The 20,064-nt window shown below is 40.4% G+C and overlaps 1 protein-coding gene and 1 pseudogene across 37 annotated transcripts in view; both read left to right on the top strand.

Annotated features, from left to right (window-relative positions):
- Positions 1-16,694, top strand: part of MAP4K4 (mitogen-activated protein kinase kinase kinase kinase 4) — a 193,921-nt gene extending 177,227 nt beyond the window's left edge. For 23 of the 36 annotated variants that reach the window (XM_009184800.4, XM_009184799.4, XM_009184801.4 and 20 more), the window contains 6 exons: positions 4,490-4,624; positions 7,111-7,211; positions 8,735-8,908; positions 9,429-9,588; positions 10,747-10,886; positions 13,144-16,694. In XM_009184800.4, coding sequence (XP_009183064.1) covers positions 4,490-4,624; positions 7,111-7,211; positions 8,735-8,908; positions 9,429-9,588; positions 10,747-10,886; positions 13,144-13,227 — 794 coding nt within the window. In that variant the 3' untranslated portion in view covers positions 13,228-16,694. The remainder of the gene's footprint in view (positions 1-4,489; positions 4,625-7,110; positions 7,212-8,734; positions 8,909-9,428; positions 9,589-10,746; positions 10,887-13,143) is intronic. The other 13 variants (XM_009184802.4, XM_009184833.4, XM_003909051.5 and 10 more) reach the window with 1 other exon arrangement.
- On the top strand, positions 14,733-16,699 carry LOC101002989 (annotated as a pseudogene). The gene has a single exon (XR_162318.5). The product of XR_162318.5 is annotated as an uncharacterized LOC101002989 (transcript).
- The last annotated feature ends 3,365 nt before the right edge of the window (positions 16,700-20,064 follow it).

The following is a 20,064-nucleotide window of genomic DNA, read 5'->3' as shown; positions in this document are numbered from 1 at the left end:
AGCATCCCTGTTCCTCCCCCATCTACCTGTCCATGGCAACCTCTGTCCTGAAGTTCGGGTGTATCCCATCCAGGCCTGATTGTCCAAAACACATAGTCTGCTTTCTCTATGCCATTGAACATCCTTCCATGGCCTCCATTTTATATGATCACAGGCTGTTTCCTTGCATAGATGTATTAAAATGTATTTACTTATCTTCTCTTGTTGCCCTTTAGGTATATTCCCTTTTTTTTTCTCTCGTGTGAACATTTTTCACAGATATCTTGGTAGCTTACTTAACCTTTAGGCACATACCATGTTGCATAGACCATAATTTCCTAATAATTAGTGTTATTGCTTGGTCAAATGGTATGCAAAATTATAAGACTTTAAATGGGTCTTGTATACCACCACTTACAGTCACTTACGATATTATAATCACTTATGAAACCACCAATGATTTTGATTTAATTATCTGCTTGTTAGTACAAGCTTGTTATGTAACATATTTGCTTGTAGTTATTTTATTTCTCATATATGCTTTTGGTTGTTAAGTAAAGGAGTTTCTTGAAATGCAAAAATTTCACCGTTTATACTTAAATGAGGAAACAGCCATTTAAAACTAGAGTGCTGATGGCTGGTAGTTATTTAAGTTGGAGAAAACAAATCTGCATTTAGTGATCCAGTGAAACTAGACAGTTCATGGGGGTCAGTAATCATCTGAGACCAGGTGCGGCGGCCTATGCCTGTAATCCCAGCAATCTGAGAGGCCAGAGCAGGAGGATTGCTTTTGCCTGGGATGTTGAGGCTGCAGTAAGCTGTGATAGCACCACTGCACTCCAGCCTGGGTGACAGAGTGAGATCCTGTCTCAAAAAAAAAAAAAATTAACCATTATAATCAGCTGATACCAGTAATCATTTTTTCTTCTACTTTTCTGTTTTTTTTTCCTTCCTTATTAGCTGTTAATGGTTTTCACAATCATAAATGTAGTACATGTCAATTGTAGGAAGCTTCAAAAATAGAAAAAACTTAGGAAGACTAAAACAAAATGTCACCCCAATCTCAGAGGTAACTCTTATTAACATTTTGTATTTCCCTCTCCTCTTTTCTGTAAATATATCTCACAAGATGGAAACAAAACATTATATGTAAAAACTATGTGGTCTTTTTCTTCTCTTAACATGTATTGAATATTTTCCTGCAAACAATTCCCCAAAAGTTAAAAGGATTATACTGAAGTATGACATACACAGAAAGTACAGATAAGCATACAGCTCAGTGAGCTGTCACACGCAGAATCCATCCAGATAGCCCCACCCTGCTGAAGACATGGAATATTGCCAGCACCCCAAAACTGCCCTGTGAAGCCACCCAGGGACTGCCTCCAGAGGCAAGCACTGTCCAGACTTTGAACACGTTAGGTCGATTTTGCCTCCATTGAACTAATTTTATATAATGATAAAACAGTATGTGTTCTAGTGACGGCTGTTTCTTCTTCTTTTTTTTTTTTTTTTTTGGAGACTTTTTTCTAAACGTTTTTTCAGTATTTTGCAGTTTAGCCATTCTAAAGGGGTGTAGGAATTAATAGGCATATCTCACTTTAATTTGCAGTTTCCTAATGACATATGGTACATCTCCTACGTATATTTTCTGGTGAGGTATTTCTTCTATCTTTAATCCGTTTTGTAATTGGATTGTTGCTCTCTTATTGTTGAGTTGTATTTTGGATTTAAGTCTCTTGTCAGGTGTGTGTTTTGCAGATACTTTCTGCCCGTTTGTGGCTTGCTTGTTCATGCTGTGGAATGATGTCTTTTACAGAAGTGAAGTTTTTAATTTTAGTGAAGTCCAACTTACTAGCTTTTTCTTTCATGAACTGTGCTTCTGGTATTGTGTCTAAAAAGTCATTGCCAAATCCAGAGTCCCTTGGATTTTCTTCTGTTACCTTCTAGAATCTGCTTTATAGCTTTGTGTTTCACATGTAGGTCCACGATCCATTTTGAAGTGATTTTTGTGAAAGTTTCAAAGTTTGTGTAGTGGTGTTTTCATCTGCGTGTGGGTATCTAGTTGTTGCAGCAGCATTCGTTAAAAAGACCAGCCTTTCTCCATTGAATTGCTTGTGCTCCTTTGTCAAAGATTACTACTATATTTGTATAGTTCTGTTTCTTGTTTTTTTTTCCTGAGACGGAGTCTTGATCTGTCATCCAGGCTGGAGTGCATTGGTGAGATCACGACTCACCATAACCTCCGCCTCCCAGGTTCAAGTGATTCTCCTGCCTCAGCCTCCCGAGTAGCTGGGATTACAGGCACGTGCCACCATGCCTGGCTAATTTTTGTATTTTTAGTAGAGACGGGGTTTCACCATGTTGGTCAGGCTGGTCTCGAACTCCTGACCTTGTGATCCGCCTACCTCTGCCCCACAAAGTACTGGGATTACAGGCATGAGCCACCGCGCCCGACATATAGTTCTATTTCTGGGCTCATTTTTTTTTTCCATTTATGTATTTGTCTCTTTTGGTGCTAATAACCACACTGTGTTGATTACTGTAGATTTATAGTAAATCTTGAAGTCAGGTACTGTCAGTCTGCCTCTAGAGTCAGCTTATTGATACATACATAATAACTTGGGATTTTGATTAGAATTGCATTGACTCTATGGATCAAGTTGGGAAGAACTGATGTCTTGACAATATTGAATCTTCTATCCATTAAGATGGAAATCTCTCTCCATTTATTTAGTTCTTCTTTGATTTCATCAGAATTTGCAGTTTTCCTTAAATAAAACTAGCAAAGGACTAATTTTATTAGATTTATTGTACCCATTTTGTTTTTTTAAGTACTAGTATAAATGGTGTTGTAGTCTTAATTTTAAATTCTAATGGTTTGTTGCTGGTAAACAGGAAATACAGGAAAGTGACCGACCTTTTTATTTTATTAGGCTTGTATCCTGCAAGCTTGCTATAATTCTTGCTATAATCGCTTGTTAGTTCCAGCAGGGTTTTTGGTTGGTTGGTTGGTTTTGGATTTTTTTTTTTTTATTGGTTCTTCAGGATTTTCTATGTAGACAATCATGTCTTCTGTGAAGAAAGACAGTTTTATTTCTTCCTTCCCAGTCCTTGTACCTTTTATTTCCCTTTTTTTTCTAATTGCATTAGCTAGGACACCCAATATAACATTTACTAGGAGTTATGAGAAGGGAAATCTTTCCCTTGTTGTCTATCTTACAAGGAAAGCATCTAGTTTCTTGCCGTTACGTATGACATTAGCAGTAGGGTTTTATGGTAGATGTTTCTTTCTTATCAAATTGAGGCAGTTCCCCCTCTATTCCTATTTTCCTGAAAGTTTTTATTATGAGTAGGTGTTGGGTTTTGTCAAATGTTTTTCTGCATCTGTTGATATGATCATGTGATTTTTCTTCTTAGCTTGTTGATGTGAGTGTGTGGCTGGCTTCGCCCACCATCGTTTTTGTTGTTGTTGCTTGTAGCTGTAGTTTCTCTTTGTTCCTTTAGATGACTACACCACAATGTATTTACTCATTTTACTATCCATTCAGACATTAATGTTTCCTGTTTGGGGCTATTAGGAACCATGGTGCTATGAACATTCCTGTTGGTGTACTTGGGGGCATACACATACACTTACATTAGGAGAGAGATTACCAGATCATATGTAAGATATGCACATGTCCTATTTTAATAGATAATGCCAAACTTACAAAAGCAGTTCTAACAGTTTACACACTAGTTTCTGAAGTTTCTAGTTGTTCCACACCTTGCCTACCTTTGATATTGTCAGTCTTTTAAATTTTAGACATTCCAATAGGTGTATGAAATCATCTCATTATTGTTTTAACACACGTTATTACTGTTGAGAACGAGCATCTTTTTGTGTGTCTCTGAGATCACTTCTTTTGCGAAGTTCCGGTTACAGTGGCACGTCCAGTTTTTCTATTGGGTTATCTCCTGTTCTATTTGATTTGTAGGAGTTCTTTACATACATATTCTGGATATGACTCCCTTGTCAACTGTTTCTGTGGTACACATCTCCAGCTTGTGACTTGCCTTTCCCTAGGTTTAAGTGCTGGCATTAAGTAATTGATTTAACCCTTGTGCTCATCTGTCAAATGGGAGATAGTAGCTACTCTAGAGGGTTTTGAGAATCAGATGGCATAGTACATGTGAAAGCATCTTATAAGCTTTTTTGGTTGTATTATGCAGATATTTGTATTACTTTGTAGTTTATTGATACTACCCATCTACATAAGTGTGAATTTATTGTTTTTTAAAAACTTTCCCTCTAGCCCAGGCCTGTACCCAGTGATAATTCTGTAGGGATTTCAAAAGTCCATCTGAGCAACTTGAATTGAGTTTCTAGTAAAACTTTGATACAAAGGGGTTTTCTTGGAGGAAATGATATTTACTCTTTGTAGAAGTTTCTTTGGGTTACTATTGTTATTAATGATGAGACCTACTTTTGAATATGCATGTAAAATATTTGTATTTGTTTTGCTAGGCAAAAAGGATAAGTTACGTGTCTACTATTTGTCCTGGTTAAGAAATAAAATACTTCACAATGATCCAGAAGTTGAGAAGAAGCAGGGATGGACAACCGTAGGGGATTTGGAAGGATGTGTACATTATAAAGTTGGTAAGTTCTAGAAGCGTCATACTTTGTTTTTCCAGAGTTTAATTAAAGTTCAGTTTGAATTTTAAACTTTAAATTTTCACGGGTCTTTTTGAAGTTTGTAGTAATAGACTTGTTTCTGAAACACGTGGATCATTTCTGGTGTTCTGTTTCCAAGGCACATTCTAATCTTGAAGTCTCATCTAGACATTGTCTTATTCCCTCTGTGCACCTATATGCATAACAGAGTCGGTCCCTGCAACTCACTCCACCCTCAGTCTCCCCTACGCTGTTCGTCTTATGAGAATCTTTCCACTCCTCCTCTTTGACAGTCCACATTCCTGTCCTCTGTAAGATGTGGTTCGTGGTAACCTCTTTAAGGAAATCTTGCCAGTGGAAGCCAGCTGACTTGAGTCCTTTTTTACATGCCAGGCTTATTCTCCACTTAGAGGTCTGAAAGTCCTTGGCAGGCACTGGTAAGAGAGTTTGAGAGTTTGACTCTAGGGCTTATGGCCTGCCATTTTGAATTAAGTGCCTGTGCACAGCTACTGTGCTCCTCACTAGTAAGTGAGCCCAGCTGGCCAGTCAGTGTTTTATGGCAATTGTATTGTTTTTTTCTCCTTGGCATGAAGCAGTGATTCTCACGAAGTAAAATCTCACAGGAACAAAACCGGAACTTTTTTTTTTTTTTTTTTTGAGATGGAGTTTTGCTCTTGTTGCCCAGGCTGGAGTGCAATGGTGCGATCTCAGCTCACTGCAACCTCCACCTCCCGGGTTCGAGCAATTCTCCTGCCTCAGCCTCCTGAGTAGTTGGGATTACAGGCACCTGCCACCATGCCCAGCTAATCAAAACCATTTTTATTTTTTTTTTTTACATATGAAAAAACCAAAATACTGGGACAAATGTTAGACATACGGGAGAAAAAATGGACCTTAGCTAAATTAAAGTTATATGGGAAAGATGTGATATTCTTAACAGAATTTAAACAGGAAGTTTTTCTATATACCTAAAACTGATTAATGTTACGGACCTATTGAATGTTTCTGCCTGCATGTTTTCTTTTTTCTGTGTTTATGAAAATCTGTACATCATCAGTTCCTCTGTTCGCAGGGATGTTGTCATGCTTGGCGTTGCCTTGTTCGTGTAGTCTGTCTGCACCCCTCAGCTCATTGGTTAGTGGTGATTGTGGGAGCTGCCTCAGTATCTCAGACGATTCTGATGATACGGGAAAGAGAACTATCTGCTTAGGATTAGGATTTTCTGTGTTTATGGAAAGTGTTTTTATTTGTTGAGGTATAACTAAAATCATCTAAGGCTAAATGTAATGAAACAGCTCGTAACAGATGAACTGTACATGAATAGATTATCCTACAGGGGGAGCAAGAGGCAGACGTGTTAAAAGTCTGTTGGGCTTCTCCCCCAGAACAGAACAGTAGTCTTTTTGCCTGTCACTCGTGCAGAATGAATCATAAGTATTTTCAGGAAATAAGTGTGGATAATATCATTCATTTGTTGTCATTATGGTTGCCACCAAGAACAGGGAGCTATTTAATAAATTAATAAAAATTAAATAAACCTTAAAATTTAGCTCCTCAATATCATTAGTACATTCTGAGTGTCCAATAGCCCCACGTGTGTAGTGGTTATCATATTAGCAGTACAGATACAGAGAATTTCTATCATCACAGACATCTGTGAAACAGTACTGGTTTCTTAGAAACCTTTGTGTCTTAATGTTTGTTTATTGATTTATTTAAACAGTGGTAATATGTAGAGTTTAACAAGGGGAGTTATCAGTTAAGTTCTCTTTCATGCGCAAAGAAGGAATCAAGTAGTGGTGTGATGTCAGCTTGTAAAGAAATCATGGATCTGCACATTAGTAAGTCACATGTACTCAGGGACCCCTGGGAGTACCTGTTTTGTCAGAGTTGCCTGGCAGTAAGGGCACCAAAATAGCTATGGGAAGGAGGCAGTTTTACTACTTCTGTAGATCAGGAAATGGTCTTAGTGATACTTGGACTTGTGCACAGATACTTCTGTTGGTAGAATCCAAGACTCCTGAATATTTTAGTATAAGCCTTTTTTCTTCCTCAGTCTGTGTGAGCCCCATGCAGGACTAGGGAAAGTTGTAAGGAGTACCTCAGTCTCTCTGTATGTTTCAGAAGTCTCTTGGCTGATTAATCATGTTGTTATTCATTTGGAGTGATACTGAGCCCTTGAAGACTTTAGGGTGGTATACCTGGCATTGTCCTTGATTATAAAATATCTTGGAATCTTTTATAAGAAGATGGGGATCATTAGTGGAAGTACTCATTGATGGTCAAACTACATTAAAGAGTTGGAAAAGGAAACTATGAGGTGTGATCTGTCTCTGAATTTTTCCCCTGCTTGTTTGGATGAATAAATAGAAGGCATATTTATAAAGTTTGCAGAAGACAACTAAAACAGTTTAGAGGGCTATGTTGATACTGACTGTGCTTCTCTTGCTTTTTTATTTACTGTTTTTCAGTAAAATATGAAAGAATCAAATTTCTGGTGATTGCTTTGAAGAGTTCTGTGGAAGTCTATGCGTGGGCACCAAAGCCATATCACAAATTTATGGCCTTTAAGGTAACAACATCAAGTGAATTTAAAAATAGTATTGGCCATGCAAGCTGCAACCAAGAGTCAGGGAATACGTTTAAAAAGTCTGAACTGTTAAAATTGCTAATATAAAAGCTATGTGTTAATATAGCATATAACTTTATCATAAGAAACCATTTCTAATGTAATGTAATAAGCTTAGTTAATCTGCTTTCTAAGCCCACAGAGTGAGAAGGAGAGAGAGATAAATGTTGGGTAGACACTATAATTGATGTGGCAGTGTGGTAACAGAGGAAAAGAGAACAGCACTTCCACCCTCCGGTTAAAAAGGTGACCTTCACCTGAGTCATGGATGCGTATAAAGATTTAGATGTGTTTTTGATAACAAAACTGTGTCTGACGGGCAGTTTTAAGGTATATCTGTTCATAAAATACTAATTAAAAATTAAATTACAGAAATTTTAATGACAAGAAACATTATTATATAGTAAGTGAAAAACGTTAAAATATTTCATATGATTCCATTTTTGTTTAAATAAAAAACTCAGGTATAACATCTGAACTAATGTATACATTAAGATGTTTTTGCCATTTTGCACGTATACAGTTTTAGGAAAGTAAATGATTGAGTACTTAGTGTTAAAATTAGGACTGTTTTCATTTGTGAGTTCACAAAAATACTCATGGAATTTACACATATACCTCACGTTGCCTGGTGATTGGCTTTTTAGAATAGTTTTTTTATTTTATTTTATTGAAGGGGTAAGTTTCGTTTATTTGGAAAATTTATATTTTTGGTTTGCTTAGTGCTTGATTTCCCAGTGAAGCAGGATAAATGAAGTTACAATATTTGCTTAAAAAATAAATCCAAGTGTTACTGAATAAAGATAATTGGTTATACAGTTATATTATCTTCTGAGATCTGACCTTGATGTTCTTTATATACCAGGTACCGTACTAGTTGGTTTTATACATATTACCTGATTTAAAGCTGCTGTTTCATTATCCTAGTCTCGTGAACTGTGGGTAGTGAGGTCAATGAAAAACGGAGACCACCAGCACAGTCCAAGCTGTTGTAGCACATACAGCCTTTTCACCATTTTAGTCTAGTCAGAAAATTAGAGATCTTTATAGTTCAAATAGAGGTTAGTATGGTAATAGTGATACAGTTTTCAGTGTGTGACTCCTACAACTCCTGTCGCTCTCCTGTGCATTTGAATAGTTGAGTAGTATGCTTAGGAAAGTCCTCGCTATTTTACTGTGCATGCTTTTCTGATCAAGGCAGCCAACAGCACAGTAAGTGACAGAGCAGAAATCTTGGTCTGGATAGGGAGATTTGGAACATAACTTTTGGAAGAAGTGTCTTCCAGATGCTAATTAACAGGCAAAAACATAATAAAGACTAATTTTGTAGAGTATTGTTGCCTTACGGTTGTTGCCAGTGTGGCTCAGTAATGGAATAACTGAGTATGTTGGGTCTTCTCTAGTTTGATCTGTTAGAAGTAAGTTCTCCTTCATCTTCTCACTTCTCTCTTATGGCTTCTTTGCAGTCATTTGGAGAATTGGTACATAAGCCATTACTGGTGGATCTCACTGTTGAGGAAGGCCAGAGGTTGAAAGTGATCTATGGATCCTGTGCTGGATTCCATGCTGTTGATGTGGATTCCGGATCAGTCTATGACATTTATCTACCAACACACGTAAGAAAGAACCCACACTCTATGGTTGGTTGACTGGCTTCATTTTGTTTTGACTTTTTTCTTTACTCTGCTTAGTGAACTAACACAAGCAGGGATTCTTCATTTCCCCTCGGTGTGGGGGTGAGTATTTAAATGATAAGCAATTGTCAGTAGCTCCATGCTCCTAGATAAGTGGAAATCCACCTTCCTGGCTCTGTGGAGCCCTTGTGAAAACCTCTTAGCCCTTGCTTTGACTAACATGGGATGGATTGGGGCAGTTGCTGGCAGGCCAGAACAACCCTGGGTTGGGAGTGGTTCTCAGTTGGAGCCCAGCATCCCAATATGTTTCATGGGCCTCAGGAGATGTGAGTCAGTAGAGTATATTACTGGGAAAGAACAGACTTGGGGATATATTTTGCATGAGTATTCTCAAATGTTATCTAATTGCTGTATTTATCACCAGGGATATGGTAGCAGTGCATTCACCAAGAGTCTTACTGAGCACTTTCACAGGGCTGGAAATAACCACAGACATTCTTCCCTGTACTTTGTTCCTGTTCTCTAGATCCAGTGTAGCATCAAACCCCATGCAATCATCATCCTCCCCAATACAGATGGAATGGAGCTTTTGGTGTGCTATGAAGATGAGGGGGTTTATGTAAACACATATGGAAGGATCACCAAGGATGTAGTTCTACAGTGGGGAGAGATGCCTACGTCAGTAGGTATGGAGAACTTGGGAAAGGCAGCATTTGTGAACGTGGAGCCGTGTCTGAGACTGCATGTATTTATCATGCTGACTTTATATGTCCTTCAGACCTTTTGGCTACCATTGAACAGAGTGGTTGGCCGTAGATGGTAGAAAGTTAGATTGTAGTCCGTGGAAATAGTCATAGGTCTATTTTACAACAAAATCCAAGAAATTATTTTATACTTTAAAAATCCTGTTATCGGCCGGGCGCGGTGGCTCAAGCCTGTAATCCCAGCACTTTGGGAGGCCGAGACGGGCGGATCACAAGGTCAGGAGATCGAGACCATCCTGGCTAACACGGTGAAACCCCGTCTCTATTAAGAAATACAAAAAACTAGCCGGGCGAGGTGGCGGGCGCCTGTAGTCCCAGCTACTCGGGAGGCTGAGGCCGGAGAATGGCGTGAACCCGGGAGGCGGAGCTTGCAGTGAGCTGAGATCCGGCCACTGCAGTCCAGCCTGGGTGACAGAGCGAGACTCCGTCTCAAAAAAAAAAAAAAAAAAAAATCCTGTTATCATAATCTCTCATTTACTCCTTAAAACATCCAGAGGAAAATCAGACATGTTTTTGTTGACCGCTTTGTAAAGGGAGACAGAGAATTGGTAACGAATTGGTAAAGGGAGACGGAGAGAAAGGGAAATTATTTGCACTTGAGAATGGTAGAGCCGTAACTACAAACAGCCTTGTGCATAGTTTCCTAGTTTGCGTTCAGTAATAAAGACTGATATTTGACATTTTCATGGGTTTCTATTCCAAAACTATTTTGGTTTTATTGTAGTTAAGTCACTGTCTCTGATCACTCATCGTTTCTCTTCCCTGCCTTCTCTCGTGATTGGATTGATAAAAATCTGTGCACTAAACTCTAAACTCAGTGGCTCATTTTTCTAGATAGGCATGAAAGGCCTAAGGAGAATGAAATAGATCAACCACTGATGCAAGTCACTCCTTCACAGAATGGACAAGGTGGTTACAAAGGCAGAGTTCCTTGAAAACAAATATTTAAATGCTAGGCATTTAAATTTTAAATTTTAAAAAGATTTAAAAGTATAAAAATATTTGTTTATCACATAAGCAACATCTTTTCAGGGCTGTTTCCTTATCTTTAATGGTTTGTAATTTTTCCCTCCCCAAAAGCATATATTCGATCCAATCAGACAATGGGCTGGGGAGAGAAGGCCATAGAGATCCGATCTGTGGAAACTGGTCACTTGGATGGTGTGTTCATGCACAAAAGGGCTCAAAGACTAAAATTCTTGTGTGAACGCAATGACAAGGTAATGGTTTTCTTATGGATTCTTTTTAGTTACTCTGTCTTTTAGTAATGGCTTGTTTTGCATGGAGTTTGATTATTAATTTCCTTGGAGTTTTGATAAAAATAATCAAGGAACTTTTTAAACGTTGCTTTTTAGTCATGTTTGTGAGGATTGGGTTATATTTTGCTTTTTGCTATGAGGGGACAGAGATATTTTTCCGCTGTAGAAATTAACATATTTGGGTTTTGCTTTGTATATATATTTTTAACTCTATTAAATGACCTGTCTAGGCTATAACAATTAGTTTAGAGATAGGGAAGATAAAAGCTGCCAGTTGAGTTGACTGAAATTCTTTTGTGAGTGGAAGGAACCACCGTGCGATTTGCCTACATCGAAAGGTTCCTCTCGCCTGATGTGTGTCAAGAGGATGCCCCTTGTTAGTCTGTGAGTGGTGAAACTGCTTCCTAGGTTTGCATGTCAGAAATGTTTCACAGTAAAAATCATCTTATGCAGACATAACATAACCTCCTGCACCTGAGACGCCATGGCATCACACCCCCTTTGCTTTTCAGAACTGGCCATATCACTCCAGGGACGATTCCTGTGGCAACTTCCTCCCAGGAAGTCCCTTTCAAACTGGCTTTGGAGGGGAGCAGGTAGATGGCCAGGGGCGTTGACCCATCCCTGTTTGCCAAGGGAGAAGGCATCGAGGGTGGAACTGATTTTTACTAAGCCTACCCTTTCTTTCTTCTGTCCAGTCAGACCTTTGAAACTTGGCTCTGAAGAACGTTTCTGCCTTTTGCCTCACATTGACAGACTAGCAGTCAGCCCAGTTCTCAGATTTAAACATTTAATCATTTAATGTGAGAAAGAAGAAACTACACATCTGTCCTTGGCAGCTGGTCCTGCTTGCCCAATACATCCCAAACACAAAGTCGCTTCACCCCCACCCACTGTCTTCTGCAGCCCTACAACTCAGTTTCAAGTGAAGTTTTGCCTACAGATGATCTCCCAAATCTGTGACCTTGAAAATCTCTATAGCTCAGACCTAATCCAGGATTTTGTCAGCTTGTTGGCTTATACCTTCCTAAGTATGTTTACCGTGGCTGCAACTATAACATTCTTTGAATTTCAGGCACTTAAATATTTTTATCATGCATGTCATGTCCTTTAAGATATATTAGTAAAAGGCACAAAAATTCTATTACTTTATGGATTATATGAAGAATTAATACATTTTTTGTTAATTTTTAAAAAGAAATTAGTTATTAGGGAGTCTTCCCTGTTGCTCATTGTGTGTTTTTTTCTTTTTGTTTTTGTTTTTGCTCATTGTGTTTTTTAAAGACATTTATTTATTAGAAGGTGTTAACAGTAGAAGCAGAAAGAAATCACTCTTCAGAAACATCCATTTTTTTCTTTGTGTTCTCACAATATGCCAATGTATAAGGAGTTAGTAGTAACAAGCCTGAGTTGTAATAAAAATTGGCTGCAGATGGTCACTCCTTACAAAGTATAAATTGATAATTGCCCCAGAGGTTTTTGTGGGTTGTTAGTTTGTTTGTTTTGATGATGGAGTCTCGCTCTGTTGCCCGGACTGGAGTGCAGTGGCGTGATCTCAGCTCAATGCAGCCTCTGCCTCCTGGGTTCAAGCAATTCTCTGCCTCAGCCTCCTGAGTGGCTGGGATTACAGGCGCCCACCACCATGCCCAGCTAATTTTTTGTATTTTTAGTAGAGACGGGGTTTCACCGTCTTGGCCAGGCTGGTCTTGAACTCCTGACCTCATGATGATCCGCCTGTCTTGGCCTCCCAGAGTGCTGGGATTACAGGCGTGAGCCACCGTGCCCGGCCTTTTTTTTTTTTTTTTTTTGGTTTTTTTTTTTTTTTTTTTTTTGAGATAGAGTTTCCCTCTGTTGCCCAGGCTAGAGTGCAGTGGTGTGATCTTGGTTCACTGCAGCCTCCATCTCCTGGGTTCAAGTGATTGATTCTCATGCTTCAGCCTCCTGAGTAGCTGAGATTACAGGTGTGTGCCACCACATGGTGTTTTTAGTAGAGACGGGTTTCGTCATGTTGGCCAGGCCGGTCTGGAACTCCTGGCCTCTCAAAGTGCTGGGATTACAGGTGTGAGTCACTGCACCCGGCCTCAGAGTTTCTTTTGAAAAGGCTTTTTGGGGGTCTCAGCTTCTCGTATAGTGTTGGGGATGATGGTGGCTTAGATTCCCTGGCTGGAAGTGCTGCATGACCATGGTAACCATACCCTCTCTTTTCTGGCTTTTGCAGGTGTTCTTTGCCTCTGTTCGGTCTGGTGGCAGCAGTCAGGTTTATTTCATGACCTTAGGCAGGACTTCTCTTCTGAGCTGGTAGAAGCAGTGTGATCCAGGGATTACTGGCCTCCAGAGTCTTCAAGATCCTGAGAACTTGGAATTCCTTGTAACTGGAGCTTGGAGCTGCACCGAGGGCAACCAGGACAGCTGTGTGTGCAGACCTCATGTGTTGGGTTCTCTCCCCTCCTTCCTGTTCCTGTTTTACCAGTTTATCCCCATTCTTTTTTTTTTTTTTTTTTTTTTTTCTTACTCCAAAATAAATCAAGGCTGCAATGCAGCTGGTGCTGTTCAGATTCTACCATCAGGTGCTATCAGTGTTTGGGATTGAGCATCATACTGGAAAGCAAACACCTTTCCTCCAGCTCCAGAATTCCTTGTCTCTGAATGACTCTGTCTTGTGGGTGTCTGACAGTGGCGACCATGAACACGCCGTTGGTTTTATTGGCAGTGGGCACAAGGAGGTGAGAAGTGGTGGTAAAAGGAGCAGAGTGCTGAAGCAGAGAGCAGATTTAATATAGTAACATTAACAGTGTATTTAATTGACATTTCTTTTTTGTAATGTGACAATATGTGGACAAAGAAGAAGATGCAGGTTTAAGAAGTTAATATTTATAAAATGTGAAAGACACAGTTACTAGGATAACTTTTTTGTGGGTGGGGCTTGGGAGATGGGGTGGGGTGGGTTTAAGGGGTCCCATTTTGTTTCTTTGGATTTGGGGTGGGGGGTCCTGGCCAAGAACTCAGTCATTTTTCTGTGTACCAGGTTGCCTAAATCATGTGCAGATGGTTCTAAAAAAAAAAAGGAAAAAAAAAGAAAAAGAAAACGTGTGCATTTTGTATAATGGCCAGAACTTTGTTGTGTGACAGTATTAGCACTGCCTCAGTTAAAGGTTTAATTTTTGTTTAAACCTAGAAGTGCAACAACAGTTTTACCACAGTCTGCACTTGCAGAAGAAAGAAAAAAGTTCAAACCACATGTTTATTTTTTTTGCCTACCTCATTGTTCTTAATGCATTGAGAGGTGATTTAGTTTATATGTTTTTGGAAGAAACCATTAATGTTTAATTTAATCTTAATACCAAAACGACCAGATTGAAGTTTGACTTTTATTGTCACAAGTCAGCAGGCACAAGAACTGTCCACGAAGATGGGAAATAGCCTTAAGGCTGATGCAATTTACTTCCAAGTTTAGAAAGCAGAATGCTTTGTTTTCACCAGATTCAGCATTAAAGGTTGATGGGGCAACTGCAGCCCGTGACACAAGAGATCTCAGTGTTCTCGATGTGGGGGTGGGTGGTAGCAGACAGGTGGTCACATTAGAATAGTCACACAAACTGTTCAGTGTTGCAGGAACCTTTTCTCGTGGGCGGGGGAGTTTCCCTTTTCTAAAAATGCAATGCACTAAAACTATTTTAAGAATGTAGTGAATTCTGCTTATTCATGAAGTCGGCATCTTCTGTGTTTTAGGTGTAATACCGAAGTCCTGGCTTTTCTCGTTTCCTCACTTGCTCTCTTGTTCTCTGTTTTTTAAACCGATTTTCCTTTATGAATATATTCATGACATTTGTAATAAATGTCTTGAGAAAGAATCTGTTTCATGGCTTCATGGTCATCACTCAGCTCCCCTAAGGATGTTACCGTCTCAGAAAAAGATCAGGGGCTCCGTGTCCCAGTCCTGCCATCTGACTTTCCTCTTGTCGAGTTCCGAGTGGAAATACTGCATTATGGCCGCTTTAACCTCAGTCATCAAAAGAAACTTGCTGTTTTTTAGGCTTAATCTTCTTCCTTTGTGGTTACTTTTCCTGTATATTGTGAAAATGGGGGATTTTCCCTCTGCCCCCACCCACCTAAACACAGCAGCCATTTGTACCTGTCTGCTTCCCATCCCACTTGGCACCCACTCTGGCCCCTGTCAGTTTCCTCTTCCTGGTTCAGTATTTTTGAAAAAGGCCCTCCTTTCAGCTACAAACATCTGGTAAGTCAAGTACATCCATCCACCCATGAATGCAGACACAGCAGCTGGTGGTTTTGTGTATACCCATAAAGACAAGATAAGCTGAGAAGCCTTACTTTTTGGGGAGGGAAAAGAAGATGGAAATGGATGTTTCATTTGTACGAATTTGGAGCAGTGCTGAAGGCCAAAGCCACCTACTGGTTTGTAATTAACCTAGAGAAGGTTGAAAAGTTAATCTTACCTTTAAAGGGATTTGAGGTAGGCTGGATTCCATCACCACAGGACTTTAGTTAGAATTAAATTCCTGCTTGTGATTTATATCCACGCTTAGGCTTTTCATAAGATGAAACATGCCACAGTGAACACACTTGTGTACATATCAAGAGAAGAAGGAAAGGCACAGGTGACTGTGGCTCCTTCCCTGGCTTTAGAGAACAGTAAAAGGTGGGCAGATGTCTTTGAAGAAATGCTCAATGTCTGATGTTAAGTGGGAGAAGGCAGAGAACAAAGAATGTGGCATCGTGGTCTTGCATTATCCAAAGACTTGAAGCTCCACATCTGTAAGTCAAGGGTTACACAAAAAATGCAAATGGTGTTTCACTGGAATTACCAAGTGCTTAGAACTTGAGGAAAACTGGCTTTCCCATAGGTGGTGAAGGGGTCTGAGCTCACACCGAGTTGTGCTTGCTCTGCTTGTGTAGCTCCAGGCACCCCGTGGGCACTGTCTTGGTGTTTGTGGTGAACTGAATGGAATCCATTGTTGGACTTAAGTTACTGAAATTGGACCACCCTTTGTCCCTCTAGGCGGGGCCTTCCTGGTCTGTGCTTTACTTGCCTTTTTTCCTTCCCTTCTTAGCCTCACCCCCTTGTAAACCAGATTGAGTTGCTATAGCTTGATGCAGGTACCCAGTGAAGTTTCTCCATAAAAGATTGGGAGTCATTGAAATGTTTAGATTCTTTTAGGAAAGGAGTTATTTCCCCCCCTTTTACAGGGTAGTGACTTCTCCACAGAAGTGCCAATATGGCAAAATTACACGAGAAAACAGTATTGTAATGATTCCATTACATACGGAACATTGAACTGTTACAGGAGTGCTCTTCCAAACAAAACAAAAATATCTGTAGGTTTAGTCAAAGCTTTCGTAAGTAATAACCTTTCTGTATTGAGATCAGAGTAACCCTTTCTGTATTGAGTGCAGTGTTTTTACTTTTTTCTCATGCACATGTTAATGTTGGAGAAAATGTTTACAAAAATGGTTTTGTTACACTAATGCGCACCACATATTTATGGTTTAAGTGATTTTTTTAATGGGTTATTTAGGTTTTCGTCTTAGTTGTAGCACACTTACCCTAATTTTGCCAATTATTAATTTGCTAAATAGTAATACAAATGACAAACTGCATTAAATTTACTAATTATAAAAGCTGCAAAGCAGACTGGTGGCAAGTACACAGCCCTTTTTTTTGCAGTGCTAACTTGTCTACTGTGTATTATGAAAATTACTGTTGTCCCCCCAACCTTTTTTCCTTAAATAAAGTAAAGATGACACCTATGTTACGTGACATGAGTTTGAAATATGTTCTGAGCCTTCAGAATGTTTCCTTCCTGTGAGGATCCATATTTGATGCACACACCTGCCTCCCCTGAGCTGCCCGCACCAGAGCAGGCTCCTGTATTCTGCTGTCTCAGACGACAGGGGCTTGCCCAAGGCCAGGCGTAGATTATGGAAGTAGCCAGTGTTTGTCTAAAGATCTCAGAGATGAAGTGGGAGATGAACCTCCATCACCATGTTCCTGAAGCCAACACGGAGTAAAGCTGGTCCTTATCTTTAAGAAAGAAACAATGTTGCATTTTTGCAGTTTTTGAATTTGGATCAAAAAGTAAAACAGCATGATGTCTGTAATAGGACAATTAAAGTAGCTCTTTCTCAGTTTGGCGCATAAATACTAACTTGGATCTAATCATTGGAGCCCCTTCAATGTAAGGTCATTGTGTCTAAGCGCTGGGGTTCTCCATCAACCCCCCGTAGGCCTGGTAGGCGTGATCCCCGTCAGGCAGATCTGGGGCCACGCTCTCAGTATGGGCACCTCGCCTTAGTCTCCGGGGCTGCCCGTGCTACATTGTCATCAATTTAATAAACCACTTCGTGCTTCATCCTAGAAACATGTTATCTCTCTAATGTGGAAATAAAATTATAAGTACTTAGGCTGTCAGGTGAGTAAGATTTTTCTTTTCCTACTTGATGTGTTGCAGTTGGGGGATGATTAGCAGTAAAAATCTGGTGGAGTTTTCTTGGGACCATCATGCATTCCTCCACTTCCAACTTTCTCCTCCATTGGTTGAGATTTCACTTAAAGGAAGCAACGGGGGATCCAATCAAGACCCTTCAGCCAACACCAGCTCTGTGTCTTGGCATCACATTAAAAAATACAGTAAAATTGGTGCATTCTCTGGCATCTACTTAAAAAAAAATGCTCCATTAAGCAGAAGTAGCTAAGGTATTCTGTAAAGTAAAATGGCTAAGGGATCAAAACTTGGGGAAAGTCGTTACTATATTTTCTTATGGGAGAAGATAGGCACTCAAATATTAGTTCCCATACCTGGCCTACCTCTCCCTTAGGTAAATCAGACTGTATCCATGTGTCACATTCTTCCTGAAACAGTCTCATCTTTGCCTCTGTCCTGCCCAGCTGCTTTGCTGTTAATCTTGTTCACTATTTCCTAAAGGATACGTAGCCCGCATATTAGCCGAGATTGTTTCTCAAATTTAACCACTTATTAAATGCAAACTCTGCTCCTCCTGAACTACCAAACATTATAATGGCTGGCACAGAGCAGGCACTCAGATTCCCTGGCCGTTTGCTTAAGTAGCATGAAATAACTCCTATGTTAATCCAAGGGAAAACCAGCCCACCTGTGCAGTGTGGGACGGGCGAGGAAGTGCTCTGGTCTTTCTTCCTTCCAGGTCTTCCTTCCAGGAAGTGCTGGGGAAGTGCAGCCCCAGGAGGGCTGCAGAGCTCCACTGCACTGGGCATGGGCCATCCTGTCCCTTGACAGGTTCCTGGTACTCACCAGTCCCTCCCGCTGGAGCTTGGGTGCTGGAATAACACTGCAAGGATCCTTGCTTGTTTCTAAGAAATTTGGATTAGATATTCCACCACAAAATGACTTTAAAAAAATCCTCATTTCTATTTTGGCCAAAAGTGTAAAATTCAGGCAGGTTGCTCACCAGAGTTCTGTGGAGGGATGCGGACAGAGCTGACCAAGGCCGCTCTGCTCTTATCCTGATGGAACTACAGCTTTTAGAAACTCATATTAAGCAGCTGTTCCACAATAAATGGTATTGAGTACTTCCTGATTCTTTGACAGCTTCATTGAGATAAAATTCACATACTGCGTAAGTCACCCATTTAAGTAGACAATTGGGTGGCCTGTAGTCTATTCAGAGTTTTAAGTCCATCACTAACAATTTTCACATGTTTTTATTACCCCAAGATGATGCTCCATACCCCTTTGCTGTTATCCTCCAATCGCCGCCTCCCTTCACCCCCTCCTTATCCCCCCACCCCGCCCAAGCTTTAGGCAGTCCCTAATCTACTTTCTCTCGCTATAGATTGGCTGTTCTGGACATTTACAGAAATGGAGCCAGTCACCGTGTGGTGTTTTGTGACTGGCTCCTGTCACGTAGCTCATCCATGTTGTAGCACGTGTCAGCACTTCCAGAAGCGACTGCAGAAATGGGTTCCTGGTAGGTGTGTTTACTGTTGAAGCTCCTAGAAACCCAGGGATCCCTTTTCCACAGATGATCTTGATGCCAAATGTAGGCTTCTCATAGGTCAGATGCAGCAAGTCAACTTTTGGAATGGGGGACCGTTCTGGAAGCACAGTCACCAACATAGGCCCGGCCTGCTGTGGAGAGCAGACCTCCAACCCGGGAAGGTTGGGACCTATAGGCTTTCTTTGTGTCCAAATCCTAAATCAGGGTTCTGAGGTTGTCCCCTCTAACTTATGTGGGCTCATCCCTAGGAAGGGACATAAGAACCGGCTTTGCTGAGCTGGGATCCTTTTCTGATCCTTGGCAAATGCATGGAGCTGTCACATTTCACAAGGGCCTTGTCCTGTTGGCACCTCGTGTATCTTACTGGCATAGAGCACATTTCCTCAGTGCTGCCTCGTGGAAGGCCTAACTGTCCCCAGACTGTCATTTGCAGGATACCTCATTGAGTAAGTGTAGACACTAGTAAACTGGGAACTTGGTGGCGTTCTGGTCAATCTAGCAAGTTGAGCAACCACTGTCTGCTGAGGACAGTCTTAAGGTATGGTGCTCCTTTGGGGAAATGCAGAATTAACTAAAGGGGTTACTTGGAACAGTGCTTAGTATATTCTAGATGTTAAAGCAGAGCCTTTAGTAACTGTGTGTATAAAAGAGACACATTTTTAAGCTACAACAGCATGCAGCTGCCAGAATAGCTGGTGTGAGTTTGAACTGCGTGGATTTTGAAGTGAGAGATGACGCCCTTTGGTGGTCAGGTCACACTTAGATACAGGGACCACCTGTAGCCTCATCGCAGGAGAGGGACACAGCAGGACAAGGCTTCAAATTAGATCCAATGAAGATGGGTCACAGAAAAGAAAATAATTGGTAGAAGCAAGCATATATTCCTTTAAAAATCAAAGTATCTTTCAACCCTGATCAATCCATCCTGCTTTGGGTAATTAACAATGACAGCAATGGGATTTTATGTATATTTGCTCTGCACCAGGCCCTGTGTGCTAAGGGCTTTTACACTTGTCTTCTCAGCCTGTAGAAGAGGAGACTCAGGCTACGCATTTGTTAATTTAAATTTATTTGTAGAGACACAAATGCAGGAGCCAGAAGATAGAGCTAGGAAAAGTGGGTTGAATGCCCCGGGAGCAGAATC

The sequence above is a fragment of the Papio anubis genome, chromosome 14 (assembly GCF_008728515.1).
Source record: "Papio anubis isolate 15944 chromosome 14, Panubis1.0, whole genome shotgun sequence".
Taxonomy (NCBI): domain Eukaryota; kingdom Metazoa; phylum Chordata; class Mammalia; order Primates; family Cercopithecidae; genus Papio; species Papio anubis.
The sequence above is the reverse complement of the archived record's forward strand: the minus strand, read 5'-3'. Positions and strand labels throughout refer to the sequence as shown.